The 15,534-nt window shown below is 44.2% G+C and overlaps 1 protein-coding gene and 1 pseudogene across 6 annotated transcripts in view; both read right to left on the bottom strand.

Annotated features, from left to right (window-relative positions):
• Positions 1 to 761: 761 nt before the first annotated feature.
• EPB41L5 (erythrocyte membrane protein band 4.1 like 5) overlaps positions 762 to 15,534 on the bottom strand; it is a 150,715-nt gene continuing 135,942 nt past the window's right edge. For 4 of the 6 annotated variants that reach the window (XM_045033643.1, XM_045033644.1, XM_045033641.1 and 1 more), the window contains exon 25: positions 762 to 873. In XM_045033643.1, the coding sequence (XP_044889578.1) occupies positions 777 to 873 (97 nt within the window). In that variant the 3' untranslated portion in view covers positions 762 to 776. Of the gene's footprint in view, positions 874 to 8,156; positions 12,834 to 15,534 lie in introns of those variants that run through there. The other 2 variants (XM_045033645.1, XM_023259246.2) reach the window with 1 other exon arrangement.
• LOC123379098 lies at positions 1,034 to 5,031 on the bottom strand (annotated as a pseudogene).

Genomic DNA, 15,534 nt, shown 5'->3' on the forward strand with positions numbered 1-15,534 from the left:
CTAATTGGTTTATGCATCTGGTTATTGTTGAATTTTAGCTCTTCATACATTCTGGATATTAATTCCCTATCAAGTATGTGATTTGCAAATATTTTCTCCCAGTCTCTGGATTGTCTTTTCACTCTGCTGATAATGTCCTTTGATGGACAAAAAATTTTTAATTTTGATGAAGCTGAATTTATCCATTTTCTTTTTGTTTCTCATGCTTTTGGAACTATATCTAAAACTCCATTGCAAAATCCAAGGTCATGAAAATACATACCTGAGTTTTCTTTTAGGAACTGTATGGTTTAGTTCTTGTATTTAGGTCATTGATCCACTTGAGTTCATTTTTGTGCACACTGTGAGGTAGAGATCCAGTGTCATTCTTTTCCAAGTGGAAACTCAGTTGTCCCAGCATCACTTAAGAGACCATGCCTTCCCTACTGAATGGTCTTGGCCTCCTTATCAACTATCAGTTGGTCATAGACACATGGGTTTATTTCTGGACTCTTAGTTCTATTTGAATGGTCTGTATGTCTGGCCTTAGGCCAGTACCATACTATGATTACTGTGGCCTTGTAGGTAGTTTTTTTTTTTTTTTTTTTTTTTTTTAGAGAGAAAACTTGGTGGAGGGGCAGAGACAAAGAGGGAGGGAGAGAGAATTCCAAGCAGACTCCATGCTCACAGCAGGCTTCGAATTCACAAACTGTGAGATCATGACCTGAGCCAAAATCAAGAGTAGGACACTTAACCAACTGAGCCACCCACATGCCCTGTAGTAAGTTTTAAAGTCATTAAATGTGAATCCTATGACTTTGTCCTTTTTCAAGACTGTTTTGGCTGCTCAAGGTCCCTTGAAATTCCTTATGAATTTCATAGGCTTTTCCATTTCTGCAAAAAAAAAAAAAAAAAAAAAAGCTGTTGGAATGTTGGGGATTGCATTGAATTTGTAGATCTTTTGGGGTGGTTTTGACATTTTAACAATATTGTCTCCCCACCCATGAACACATCTTTCCACCTAGTTAGATCTTTATCTTTCAACTGTTTTTTGTTGTTGTTGTTGTTTGGTTTTTTTGTTGTTGTTTTTTTTTTTTTTTTTAGTTTTCAGTGTAGAAGTTTTTATTCTTGGTTAAACATATCTCTAGTTATTTTATTCTTTTAGGTGCTATTGTAAACAGAATTGTCTTGTTAATATCTTTTTTTTTTATTGGTTTTGCAAGTGTATAGAACCACAGTGAATTTTTGTGTGTTGATCTTGTACCCTGCAACTTTGCTGAATTCACTTACTAGCTCTGGTAGTTTTCTTGTGGACACTTTGGGATTTTCTATATATGGGATTATGTCATCTGCATATATAGTTTTATTTCTTCTGATTCAACTTGGATGCCTTTCCTTTCTTTTTCTTATCTAACTTCTCTGGCTAAGACTTTTAGTATATATTGAACACCAGTAGTGAACTGGGCATCCTTATCTTGTTCCTGATGTCAGGAGGAAATCTTTCAGTGCTTTACCATTGAATTTGGTGTTAGCCGTGGCTATTTCTTATATGGCCTTTATCACATTGAGGCAATTCCCTTGAACTTCTAGTTTTATGAGTGTTTTTTATCATGCAAGGGCGTTAGATTTTGTCAAATGCCTTTCTGTGTTAATGGAGATGATCATTTTTTTTTCTTTCATTCTATTAATGTGTTGTATCACACTGGTATTTTGGTGTTGAACCACCTTGTATTCCTGGGATAAAACCCACCTGGCCATGGTGTATAACCATTTAATATGCTGTTGGATTCAGTTTATTAGCATTTTGATGAGGATTTTGCATCTATATCCATCAGGGATATTGGTCTGTAATTTTCTTTTCTTGTGGTATCTTAATCTGGGGCAATGGAGGAAGGAGTTCCAAAACTCTGAGCAGAACCAAGAAGGCGGCTCCAGAATATCTGGAGGCAGGACTATCAGCCTCATTGGGTCAGCATGGCCTCGGGGACCACTGAGGAGGGCACTGTTGGCATGGAATATCTGTGCAGGCAGAATTGTTGTGGAAGATGCTCTTTGCTGTGTACTGAACATCTAATAGGGACCCTAGCACATAGTAGATGCTCAGTCAATAATCGTTGAGTGAACTGATGAACACAAAGTTGGAGAAGTTCAGAAGAATACGTCCAGTATGATTCTATTTATGTGAAATTCAAAAGCAGGCAAATCTAAACTCTGCTATTTAGGGATGTGTACCTAAAGGGATGTGTTACCTTTGTGGGTAGGGAGGGGGCTGGGAAGGGATCTGGGCAGACCGGCTAGGTTTGCCAACGTTCTATTTCTTGACTGTGGTGCTGCAGCGCCCCCCTGTGGAACTGGTGGGGAGAGCCATTTAGATGCAGGCAGCTCTTGAATGACAGGAAGTGTCAAGGCAGAGGTCAAAGGACTCAGGACACAGTCCTCAGCTTGATAAGGGAGCAGAGGGTCCCAAGACCAAATCAACCAAGTCTTCCTAAGGAGCTGGGCCTATGTTCTGGCCCTGCCTGAGATAAGCCGGCACACCTGGGTCCATACCCTGACTGGGACAAGTGTACCAGCTATGGCCTAGACACACTGCTTACCAACCCCTGCAACACACACACACACACACACACACACACACACACACACACACACGTCCAGAGGTCACTAATAGGATACTCGTTCGCTGGTGTCTTAGGGAGACAGCTCTCGTGGGGAGGCTGTGTATCAAAGGCGATAACCTCCACACCCTAGTGAGCACTGATACTCTTGGACCGAGCTCCAAGAAGGCAAGTTCAGTGGTTCCTGGGGAGCTCAGAGGCAGGAAGGACAGATCCTGGGTCTGGGGAAGTGCAGGGTTGGAAAAGGTTTCACAAAGCAGGCCACGCTCACCCCTGGAGCTCTGTGAGATAGCTTTACATGATATGCAGATAGACTGCTTTCCTTTTACTGCACATTAGCAAAACTATAAATAACCATCCCATCACAAGTGTGATTTACATTTTAGGATAAGCCCATGTAAAAGCAGGTGGGTAAAAATGATGTTAAAGGAAGTTCTAAGTAACACACAAATGTGGCAACATTGTGGTCTGTTAATACGGTGAGCAATAGGTTGTCCCAACGCGCCTGGGACTTTCCTGGTTTTAGCACTGAAAGTCCAATGTCCCAGGAACCCCCTTGTCCCAGGCAAACCGGGACAATTGGTGACCTGTGTGTGAAGGCCTGAGGTTCGGGATATACTGAATTCAGGCGTAGAGTCCTCCAGACCTGGTTCAAGTCCTGGTCCAACACCCACTGGAAGCCAGACTTCTGGTTCGTCGTAAGACCACAGAGGTTGTAAGGAGTAAATGGGAAAACCTGAATTAAGGATCAAGTGCAGCCCATGGAACATAGTAGGTGCTTAATGAGTTCAGCATTCATTTGACTTTTTTTTTTTTATAATAAAAATTTTGACAGTTTTATGCAGGAACTACTGTAGTGTTTGGTCCAAGATGTGAAGTTACCATGTTCAAGAAACCGGGAGGGGGGTGTGAATCACTCTATAAACTAACAAGAGTATGTGACAGGAAGAATGAACACATTATAATAGAAATCTTGTCTATATATAGTAGTTGCTTCAAAAAGTCATTTGGGGGGCACCTGGGTGGCTCAGTCGGCTAAGCGTCCAACTCTTGGTTTCAGCTCAGGTCATAATCTCATAGTTTGTTACTTCCAGCCCCGTGTTGGGCTCACAGCTGTCAGCACAGAGCCCACTTTGGATCCTCTGTCTCCCTCTCGCTAACTAAATTAGCATTAAAAAAAATTTTTTAAGCCATTTGTTCTTCTCTTGGCTTGTAAAAATGGTGTTCCGGGTTTCAGGGCAAGTTAACAAACTTCAGCTCTTTGGTGTGGCAGGTATTTTGTTCTCACCCTCCAGTTCTTCCACCCCAGCCTGTGCCATGAGGTCTGCAACATTTTTCTCCAGGTTGTCAATGTGACTACTCATGTTACCAATTCTTCCAATGACCTGGTCGGACATGGTCTGAAAGGTATCTTGCATCTGTTGCAGGAGTGCGTCTGCACCATTGAGGTGAGATCTCACGCGGTCTTGGGGTCAGTCTCGGCCATCTCCCCAGTTCCCAGCTTTGATTCAACAAACATTTGAGCACCAACTGCATGCCCGGAAGCACGCCGGGTACCCCAGATGCAGCAAGGGAGGAACTTGTATTATCAGGAAGGCAGTTAACAAGTAACTCACACAGGTGCTGACAGTGGAGATGGGCTGATGTTGGAGCACACACTGGGGGGTTGGACATCTGGAGGAAGCGATGTGCAACCTGGGCCCTCAATGAGAAGCCTCAGGGCACGGGGCCTGGGGCCACGGAGTTCCCAGCAGGAGGGAAGGCCCAGTCATGAGAGTGAGTACAGGCCACCCAAAGGAGTGGAAGCTAGCAGCACAGCTGGAGGCCGTGCTGTGGAAGCCAGCAAAGGAGTTTGGATGCTGTGTTCCAGGGATTTGGAAGCCATTACTGTTTTAGTGCTGAGGAGGAGCGTGACCTCATTTCTGGCTACAGTTGGAAAATGGGTTCATCTGACGAAGGCAACTGCCTGATGCAGGTCAAGCCAGATGCTGACTTGGTCAAGGGGTGTAGTTGCAAAAATGAGGAGGCATTTCAGAGACAGACCCAGCAGGGCGTGAGGACTGATAGAACATGGGAGGACAGACAGAGGAATCAAGGGCAAGTCAACAACTCACTGAGGCCAGGATCACCGAGAAGCAGAAGTTTGGGCACATGTGGGGGTGGGGAGCTTTGGGAGAACTACTTTAAGTGTGGCTAATGATACACTGAGTCTGAGGTACCCGAGTAACTTCCACATGGAGCCAGGAGCGGGGCGGGGGGGAGGGGGTGGTTCAGGCAGAGATATGGGTTGGAGATAGGGACTTGAGGGCCATGAGCACGTAGATGGGTTCTGGTATTTTTTTTTTTTTTTTTAGTTTTTTTAATGTTTTTATTTATTTTTGAGACAAAGAGAGACAGAGCATGAGCAGGGGAGGGGCAGAGAGAGGGGGAGACACAGAATCTGAAGCAGACTCAAGGCTCTGAGCTGTCAGCACAGAACCCGACGCGGGGCTCGAACTCACGGAGTGTGAGATCATGACCTAAGCTGAAGTCGGACGCTCAACCGACTCAGCCACCCAGGCGCCCCGATGGGTTCTGGTATTAACTCATGTAACCTTCACCACACCATGACGCAGGTACTAGTCTCACTCCCATTTACAAAGCACAAGGCAGAAAGGCTGATGGCAGGGCTCTGAAAGGGTATATTTTTATATTATTATAATTCAACAGTTGGCCTAAAGTACTGTTCTTGACTATCCTAGGCTGAGAACTGTGTATGCCATCAGGCCTTCGTTACACAAGCATCTGTTGAGCTTGTTACCGCTGGCCAGTGCTGCAGACAGTGGGGAGGGGAGCCATCAGTTGCCCAGGAGAATCCCTCCTTCTCTCTGTGCCTCTGCACCCCCAATACCTCCTCTGGCCAGATACTCCCATCCTGAGCTGGAGCTTCTGACCTGAGGATTCCTAAGGGATCGATGAGCACGTGGAATTGTATGCAAAACTACCCACAAGTTCAGATGTGTAAGAGTCCCTAACCTAAAACTGATTAAGAAGAACCAGTGGTATTATTCACAATAGCCAAGGAATGGAAACAACCTAAATGTCCATCAGTGGATGAATGGCTAAAGAAAATGAGTCATATATACAGTGGAATATTACTATTCAGCCACGAGAAAGAAGGAAATCCTACCACTCGTGACAACATGGATGGAACTTGAGAGCGTTATGCTAAGTGAAATAAGGCAGATGGGGAAAGACACATATTGGATTCTATCACTTACATGTAGAATCTAAAAAAGGCAAACTCAGGAACAGAGAGTTTAAGAGTGGTTGCTGAGGGCTAGTGTAGGGAGAAATGGGGAGAGGTTGGTAAAAATGCACAAAATACAGTTATGAGTAAGATCTGAGGATCTAATAACATAAAATGTTTATGATTCTTTCTTTTACAGGTTAAAGATTTTTGTACAGAAAAAATAAGTAATGGCAAACCATGTGAGAGCCCTGAGTGTCTGGTGGGACTTTCCCGTGAACACCTGTCCTGTTGGTTTGCCAGCTAGAAGATATTCAGAGCTCTTGAAAGGACAGGACCAGTGGGACTGGGGAGCACATGGTGAACATGGACTGATCACTCCGAGGTAGGGCTACTGGCTGTAATCCGGAGAAGAGGAAGGGGCTGTTCCAGGACCTCTGAAGCCCTGAAGGATGGCAGAGGTATGTGGGTTATTCCAGGTCTGTGCTGTAGTTTTTTTCTGAGGAGACTTTGCTTGGAGCCATGGAGGTTTGACATGGATAAGCTTCTCCCATGGGAATTCTGGAGCCAGGCAGGAAGGGCCTCAGAGGTGCCACAGAAAAGGTGACACTGTGCTCTGTGGCAACTCTGGCACGGGGAGCCAAGAGTAGCAGTGCTGAGGGAAGTGGGTGAGAGGAGGAGAGCAGGGAATTCCTACCCCTGACCCTACAACCAAGGGTCAGTTCCTTCCCTCTCTGGATCTCTTTTCTGATCTACACATGGAAGACTGGGACCAGGTCATCCAGCAATTCTACTCCCCCTCCAACATCCTAATTTCCTGACTTGAGAGCATGAGCGAGCTCTGATCTATGCATGATGCACTAGGAGGCGTGAAGGGTGCACTATGGGAAGCTAGGGAGTGGCCACCAGGGCCCACGAGGGCATGGGCGACCCTGCTGTGGAGACAGGGTCTCTCTGCACCCCTGAGGGTCTCTCCTCCATGATGGAACCCTGGAACCTAAGCAAGTTGGGTTGAACATCTGCTGGGACAAATCACCTTAAGCCACCACACTGCCCCCAAACCAACACTGAGCTCGTTTTCTTGGGCCTTACTGACCTGAGTGCCCTTCATGCCCCTCCTATCTTTCCTTGGTACTGACCACAAAAGCCCTTTCTGTGTGGCATGCTGGGTTCATTTTTTTTAATGTTTAATATTTTAAGAACAGAAATAAAATTAGAATACATGTTTTTGGAGTATAAACATACAATTTCTTTTAAAAGTGCAAGCCCTATATCTCCAAGGCTTAAAAAAGCAATTATCCAGCTGCAGTCTACTCTCCTGAATTTTGTTTTTCCTTCATATTTTAACCAATATATATACATACATACATATATATGTATATATATATACATGTATGTGTGTGTGTGTGTGTGTGTGTGTGTGTGTGTGTGTATAGATTGTCTTGGTAGCCCAGTAATCATTCCCTTCCCTCTGGGGACTCACAGCCTTCCCAGGTGTCCTGCCGTCCCCAACTCAAGGTGCCAGGAGGTACCCTCTGCTGGTCAGGCAGCAGGCAGACCGTCCCTGCCGTTGCCAGAGAAGGAGTCCGCACTTGCACCCATCGTCTCACCTTCTTATTGGTCAGAGAACTCTCCAGATCTTCCCAAGGAGTCACTCTGCCTACATTAGAGTCACTTTGGTCGCTTATTGCCAAATCTCTTTGAGGAGAGCTTCCAGCACAGGTGATGGAGCCCAGGTTCCTGCCTCTCTCTGCACATCTCATCAGAACCTAATTGAAGCTCCTTGGTTTCCAAGGCCAATTGCTGTCTGTCTTCTGGGCGGAAGGGAGAGGAGGGGAGCAGGGAAGAGAATGGTCTCAGGAGTCTCGCTCAGACTCTCTGTCCAGCAGCAAGGTTCTTCCCTGGGGTGGCGTGACAGAAGACACCTACCGCCCTGTACCAGACGCTGCTCCACGTACAAGGTACCACCCTGTCCCAGACAATGGAAATGAGGCGCAGGCTTCTGAAATAATTTAAGGTTTCCTGTATTGAGTAGAGCTGTGTTTCTGCTGTACCCTGTGGCTTCTGGAATGGCCACTGTGGCTTCCAGGATGTGCTGGGAAGGACCAGTGAGGTTTTTCCAACTCTGAAAGTGCCTCTGCTCCCAAATTTGGAGCGCTCGTACTAAAATGAACACAGAGAGCGGTGCTGCAGCTCCTCCCGTTCACTGCTTCCACTCGCTCCCTCGCTTTCCTACTAACAGCAGCTCTAACAATCGTGCTGCAGACAGAAAACGGGCACCATGTAGGTATTACACTTCCAAAAAACTGAACAGCTCGTAAAAACAGAAATGTTTCACAAAAGCTTTATTTGTGGTCACATCTACGGTTGTCATGTCAGTATACAAACAACTCAGTTCAGTGCAGTGCTTCTAATACAAGTCATATAAAGCTGTGGAACACAATGAATAGTGCACTTGATATAAAAATAAATTACACTTTAAAAGCTACTGCAAAGCTTTACATATATAAAAAGTAAACACAAAATAGTTAGTGAGGTCCTTTAAACTGTCTATCATACCCAGGTAAGAAAATTTATTTATGAAAATAAAAAGAGCAAGGGATCTGTACTAAAACACCTCCCTGATAAAAAGAAATCCTGGGAAGTGACTGAATTATTATCTCAAGCAATATGATAAAGAGACTCACGTATCCTATCTTAAAAGTGGAAATAATTCCGGCTCTGGCACATGTTCACACAGCAGACTTAAGCTCAGGACAAATTTCTATAATCCAAACAAGTCTCCTCATCCTGAAGGCTAATAGATAGGAAAAGCTTCCAACTTTTGTCTGATCATTCAAAAACCAGAGTGTTTGAATTTTTGAGAGGAAAAAGGGACAAATAATACAGAAATGTCTATTCTTCAACTGCAGAAGACTCCAGGTTTCTAAGCAACCAAAAGGCTGAAGGCAAGATTAATGAGAAAGTGGGCAGGCCTCACAAAGACGCTCAGAGCTGGGAGACCCACGACCACCCTGTCCATGCAAATGAGGACGCCAACGACCAGAAACGTCAGGGGCCTCCCAGCGGCGGACGATGCTGCAGAACCTACCTGAACACTTGCCTGACTCCCAGGGAGCCATGCTGCCACTCCACGAAGCTTGAAGTTGGAAGTAGCACCTGTTTTTGTAAATGAACTTCCCTGGAACACAGCCGGCCGATGCATTCCCTACTGTTTTGCTGCTTTTGTACAACAACGGCACTGCTGAGCAGTAAAGTATTACCTCAGCTCTTTACAGAAAAACTTTGCTCATGCCTGCTCTAAATGAGGAGACAAGAACTTTGCTTCTCAGGACCCTTACTTATGGAAAAATATGGAAGATTTTTCTCTATGTAAGAGACTGCCAAATAATCCTGCTCTAAAATGGTCTCTGAAGCAACACCTGAACTTTCATTCTAGGGCTTATGTAAGAGAAGACAGAGGTGCCGGTTTTAGCCAAAATTGGGAAGCATGAGAGAAGGGGCAGTCAAGACGCAAGGGACAACCCAGGGCTTTCATCCTTGATTGTCCACAGAACTTCCGTGATTATGCAAAAGCAGATAAAGGTGAAAACAGACAGCAGGCTGTAAGAAATATTTTCAAGTAGAATTTTTCCTAAAACAATATAAACATCTTAAGAAAGCTGCTCAGGGAATGTCTGAATTTATCAAGCTCAAAGGAATCTGCTCATTCCTTCACTCAGCAGTGCTTCTAGAAGGGCAGGCGCGGGAGAACGGTGCCCCCTTCCAGTGTCTCCAAGAGTGCTACTGTGACAGCAGGGAGAAACAGGGTCTCATTTATCACTTTACAAGTTCTGAAGAAGAGTTGAGGGCAGAAAGCTGAAGCCTACAATCCGATTTTAAGCCCCCAAACCACCTCTCCCTTCCCTGCCCGGACTGTCACATGGCCTGACTTGAGATTCCTGTCCTTTCTGCTCCCCCAAGGCCGGCAGCAGGCACCTGCTGCATGGCTCTGTACTCAGTGTCTCTGGGGCGGGATGCACGGCAAGCCCAGAGACGGAGCAGCGGCCACAGCCCAGTCTCGGGGAGCCCCTCAGACCCTCGAGACGCCTCAGGACAACACAAGAAGGCCTGCCACCCTCTCGGCGCCGGCCCCTCCGCTCCCAGTCACAAGTGCCTTCATGGCTGACCCTAATGAGTCACTGGAGTCCAGGGTGGAACTGGAAACTCTGGGAAGAAAGTAACCACAGAGAAGCTGAGCCTGTGGCTAACAGCCTCCTGTTATTTGTTGCCAATCTGGGTCTGTTATCTCAGCTCTAAATCACCTCCGAGCTACTTTCCAAGGGAAGAACACTAACAGCTTTCTAGCTGGAGCGCTCAAATCAACTATTGTTCTTGCTCTCTTTTCAAACACGTTCACATAGTTATAACGTTGCCAGTATTTCTTTTTAGCTGTATTTACTAAGGTGCATGGGAACCTCATTCTAGATAGAGAAAAACTTCCTGCCCACCCAGCTGTCATTGGGAACAGCCACTGGGGCTCTTTGAGCTCACCTGAGGATCCGAGCTTCAGTTAGTTTATCCGAGGATTCAGATGTGCAGGTGGGTTTTAATCTTCTGCAGTGGAAGACTGAGCCCTGAAGGTCACCGACAGGCGGTGCCACCATAGCTGTAACCAGCCTGCCTTCTTATCCAGCATCACCTCAAATCCCTTCCTCTGCTCATATTCTTCACTGACTCACACATATATGCTTCTCTCTCATCACAGAGACGGACTTTCCCCTTCCCTCTCGGACACATTCACAGATATCCTGAGCCCTGCAGTTCTCTCCCCTCCACTCTCAGATAAGCAGAACGAGATCGCCGTCACAGCAACTCTGGGGAAGGCGGCAGCAGCAGACGTGACAGGGAAGTTATTCTACTTGACAGGCACCTACACTGTCAGGGCTAATTCGTCATGAAAGTATAAATTTCCATGTTTACCACTTCATGCCAGGACAGAAGACAAAATTTAGCTTGAGTTTTAAATATAGTTTAAGGAAGTCTTTATCAATATTCTAACCAGCAAGAATACAGGTACCTGAAGACACAGAGGTTATAGACTATTTTTAACAACTTATTCCTCAATTTTAAACAGTTTAAAATGAGGCTGGTGCTCGCTCCTAAACTGGCTGGGAAGTTGAGGCCTTCCAAGCTAGTAATGCCTTAGCTGTTCCGTACCGCGGTTACAGGCACAACTTGAACCTTTCAGTACTTCTAGCACTGTCAGCACACTAGAAATCTGATGGCCAGTCCAGCATGTCCCCGGCTAGGCCCCTGGTTCTAGCTGTCACTTACAGCTGCGAGAAAATGTGTTTTACAATTAAGAATTGGCAAGGGCTCCACCAACGAAATTCACAAGCTTAGCACAATGGCTAAGAGGAGGAAGCCAGCAAGAAGCGCCAACTTTCTTTCCTTCACCAAAGTTGTTCCGTGCAAAAGTGGTTTCCAAACTCTACAGCTCCCTGGGAAACAGCACAAGATTAAAATTCCTGATCTTTCCAATCAGACAGTAGCACATGTTTGCCTGAGCACATGACTGTGCTACAGGGAACCCAGGACAGTCCAAACCACAGAGTTTTAAAGGTCACAAAACTGGATGTTCTTTTATGCTGAGCAACATAAATTAACACTCAATTATATACATAATACAGGGCAGAAAACTAAACATCAAATTCCAGGAGGTACAGTTTGATATCAATCCTTGATCACAGGGATTAACAACTATACCAAGATGGTTTCCACACTATCCTCATTCCCAGTAGCAACTGGGAATTCTTAAGTTTTAAAGCCAAAATAACATTGTTTTTCTGGATGCTGGAATTGCAAGTGGTTATTTTTGCATCTTCGTTATTTTCTCTATGAGCATGTACTACTTTAATATCCAGAATTTTTTTGTGTACCAAAAGTGACGAGGAACTTCTAGAAACTTTTTAAAATTAACACAAAATTCCTAACATAAGGTGAGATAGGAGTTCTTCCAGTATGCAGAGTAGTTTCAGACATGGTAGGTGTTCAAGAAACAAAATCCCCCTACTCCCTGATTCCCCATTTCTGTCCTGGTATTTTTGTTTTGTTTCATTGTCTTTAGTTGATGAGTTCTAACTTTATTTAGCCCATATTAAAAGGAAATGAAGTCTATGTCCAAACTGGTAGCAGTGTGGGGAAGTGACTGCTATCTCCGTCCAGGCTGAAAAGTTACAGTCTATGTGTGTGGTGCATGTGAGTGTTTCCTATAGGGAAGCAGGGCTGAAAAAAAAAAAAAAATATGACGCAAAATACACAGTTTATCTTAACCTTAATGTAAACTTGGGAGTATTAAGATAGCCAGTCCAGTAAGATGTTAAAAGTATGGGAGACACCTGGAAACCTTCTGTATTCTAAACTTTTTAGTACTGTAATAACTGTAAACAAGCTAGGCCTTAATCTACCTACATAATGCCCTCATTAATTTCCTAAATTCCTGATTTCTAGGTATTCAATGGATAAGGGCAACTTCTCTAACAGGCATTCAGATCAAGGACACTTATCCTGATACTAGGGAGAGAAATAACATTCAAAAGGCTATTACTGACTACCAGAGACCTCTGGTTATGGAGGGGTTATGAACAATTACACCCACTAGATGGAGCCAAGAGTTTGAAGGAAACCACAGAGAAAGTAATTCTCGTTTCAAGAATTGACAACTTCAATACAATTATAGGTAGATACCCTCATTTGATCAAATACGTAGTGTAATTAAGCCCTTCCAGTTGGACGGAAAATGTTTTTCATTGAGTTGAAGTCTAATCTAGGTGAGCTTTTTTAACTCACAAGTAAGGACAAGCTCCTGAACCCAACACATTCCAGCGGAAATTGATTCCAGGACGGACAGCTGCAGAGTGCTGGGCATTCCAGTTATAAGTGAGAAGGAGCCAAACCCTCAGAGCTCAGTAGTCAGTAAACACTTCTGTTTCAAGATGGCTTCTTCGGCCAACGTTGGAACAGAGCTGAAAGGAAGAATGGGTTACTCATTATTCAGTAAAACCACTGGGGTGGGAACAACATGGATTTCTCCACCAGTGCTACATGGAGCAGGTTGACAGTGAAAAACCTAAAGTGACTATGCTGCAGCACCAAATTTAGCAATGAGACATTTACAAAAGGGAATTTTCTAGATAATTGATGCTTATTTCATCTTGAAATGAAATCTAAAGGTATCGATTTCCCCTACTTCCTTGAATAAAAGGTACCAAACACTTACTCATTTGTTAATGAGTCAGGGTTATTATGAATAGCAAGAACAATACTATGCAGAGCATGACAGCAACCCGCTCAAAAACTACCAAGGTAAGTGGGCACACGATTCTGTGCCTTACACAGATAGTCCCAGATGGCTGTGGCTCAGTTCCCACGGCAGGTAATCAGAGTTATGTGCAAAAGAAAAGGCTGTGGGCTCTGCATGAGTGCCCAACAGTCTCTGCCACAGCTGAAGAGCATGTACACAGATGCAAGGATGTAACGTCATCTATTTGGTTTCATGAAAACCTCAAAATATACAGTACAGAGAACACAGTTTAACGTGGTGAAACTACTAACAAACTTTATACACGAAACAGCCATCATGTGCCACCTCCCTCATTTCTACTATACAGAGACAAACACTTTCAACAGTTGTCTTTTATTTCAGTATTTTCCTTCACTTTTCTGTGTCTCCGGGTCTCAAGGTGTAGTCTCTGGAATTTGTTATAAATGCAGATTCTTAGGCACCACCGAGACATACGAATCACAGACTCTGAGGCTGGAGCCAGTAAGCTGTGTTTTAGTAAGTCCTCCAGGTGACTGTGATGCACAACTAGCAAGAGTCTAAGTGGCCTCTTTCTACAATGACTTCCTGTCATGGACTGGCAGGGCTTACCATTCTTATAGCCCACTCACCAGCTCCCCAGTCCTCCCTTCCTATCTTTTCAACAGTTGTGGGAACAATTTTGATCACATAGATATTCAGTGTTGTAATCATTTCCACAATGTGGAATATTTCCACAATTGACAGACGTATATTATGTTTTTTTCTTATACAATTCGTTGTTCCTGGACTAAAGAACTGCTTCCTTTTTTGTTGTGACTGTCTGCTCAGTTTTCTGTACTTATTTCTAATTTGTCCCTAAGCTTGCAGATAGAACCACGGATCTCTTCACAGTATGTTCAGACAGGTCATGTAATTGTTTAAACACTGGGGTAAGGCCATTTGTTTGTATTTTTTCTTAGTAATATCCTTCCTGGAACTCTATACCCCCCTCTTCAAATCTGTACAGAATCACTTCTAGACCTGCAGGGCAGCTGTTGCCTTGGAACTTCCCTCTACCTTCCTGCTGGTCAATTCCTGCGCCAGTTTCCTGGGTCCCATGTCTTCTTGGATAATCATCTTATTTTGATGGAACACATCTCCGGTGAGTAAGCCCACTTGGGAAGTACATATTTTAGAGAAACTCTATGCTCATTCTAATCTCACATTTCATTGATAGTCTGGATATAAAAACCTAGGTATGGAGTGCCTGGGTGGCTCAGTTGGTTAAGTGTCTGACTTCAGCTCAGGTCATGATCTCATGGTCCATGAGTTCAAGCGCCCCATCAGGCTCTGTGCTGACAGCTCAGAGCCTGGAGCCTGCTTCAGGTTCTGTGTCTCCCTCTCTCTCTGCCCCTCCCCTGCTTGCATTCTCTCTCTCTCTCTCTCTCTCTCTCTCTCTCTCTCAAAAATAAACAAAAAAAAATTTTTTTAATCTAGGTGAAAAATAATTTTCCTCCTGAAATCTGAAGGCATTGCTCTATTATCTTCTTACTTTCAGCGAAGTCTGCTGTCATTCTGATTGCCAATCCTTTCACCTACTTTTTCCTCCCTCTCTGAAGACTTACATCCTCTCTTAACGCAGATATTCTGAATAGGAGTCCTTGGTGTTGTCTATTTTCACTCTCTGTGCTGGGTACTCAGGTCCGTTGAATCTAAAAACTCAAGTACTTGGTTTCTGAGAAATCTCCATTTCTTTTACAATTACTCTGTTCTTTTCGGATCTCTAATGATTCATATACTGGACTCCTTGGACCAATCCTCCAATTTTCTCTTCTGTCCCAATTTTCATCTTTTTGTTCTACTTTTTGGGAGAGTTCCTCAACGTATCTTCCACGCCTTCCTTAGATTTTATTTTTAACATGGTTAATAATTTCTAAGAATACTGCGTTTTTTCTTTCTCATTTCCTGTTACTGTTGCACGGATGCAGCATCTCCTCTCTCATGAAACTATTGTTCTGTGAAGTTTTTGATGTTCACATTCCTTTCTTTCCGTTTCTTTTTCAGTTTACCTGTTCTAATTAATTTTCCCTCAGACATCTGATAATTTTTGGCCCTCTTCGCACTTATGAAGGAAGCACCCATTCCTATTTAAAAGTGAAGCACTGGAATGCCATTTGGAAACTATACACATAAACACACTCCCTACACTAATGGGCTTGCAGTAGAGTCACCGGGCAGGTTTCCTGGCAATCTCATCGGGGCAGCCACAAAAGTTAGTCTCTGGGAGCCTTTTGTCTTTATTGGTCAGTTTCTCTAGAGAATAATCCTCTTATTTCTCAGCTGAAGACATTTTACTTGGCCAACAACGTTCTGGAAGCTGAGAAAGAAGGAAGGTTGGCTGTCTCCCTTCAGTTACCTCTGCT

Source organism: Felis catus, chromosome C1 (genome assembly GCF_018350175.1).
Source record: "Felis catus isolate Fca126 chromosome C1, F.catus_Fca126_mat1.0, whole genome shotgun sequence".
In the NCBI taxonomy this organism is placed as follows: domain Eukaryota; kingdom Metazoa; phylum Chordata; class Mammalia; order Carnivora; family Felidae; genus Felis; species Felis catus.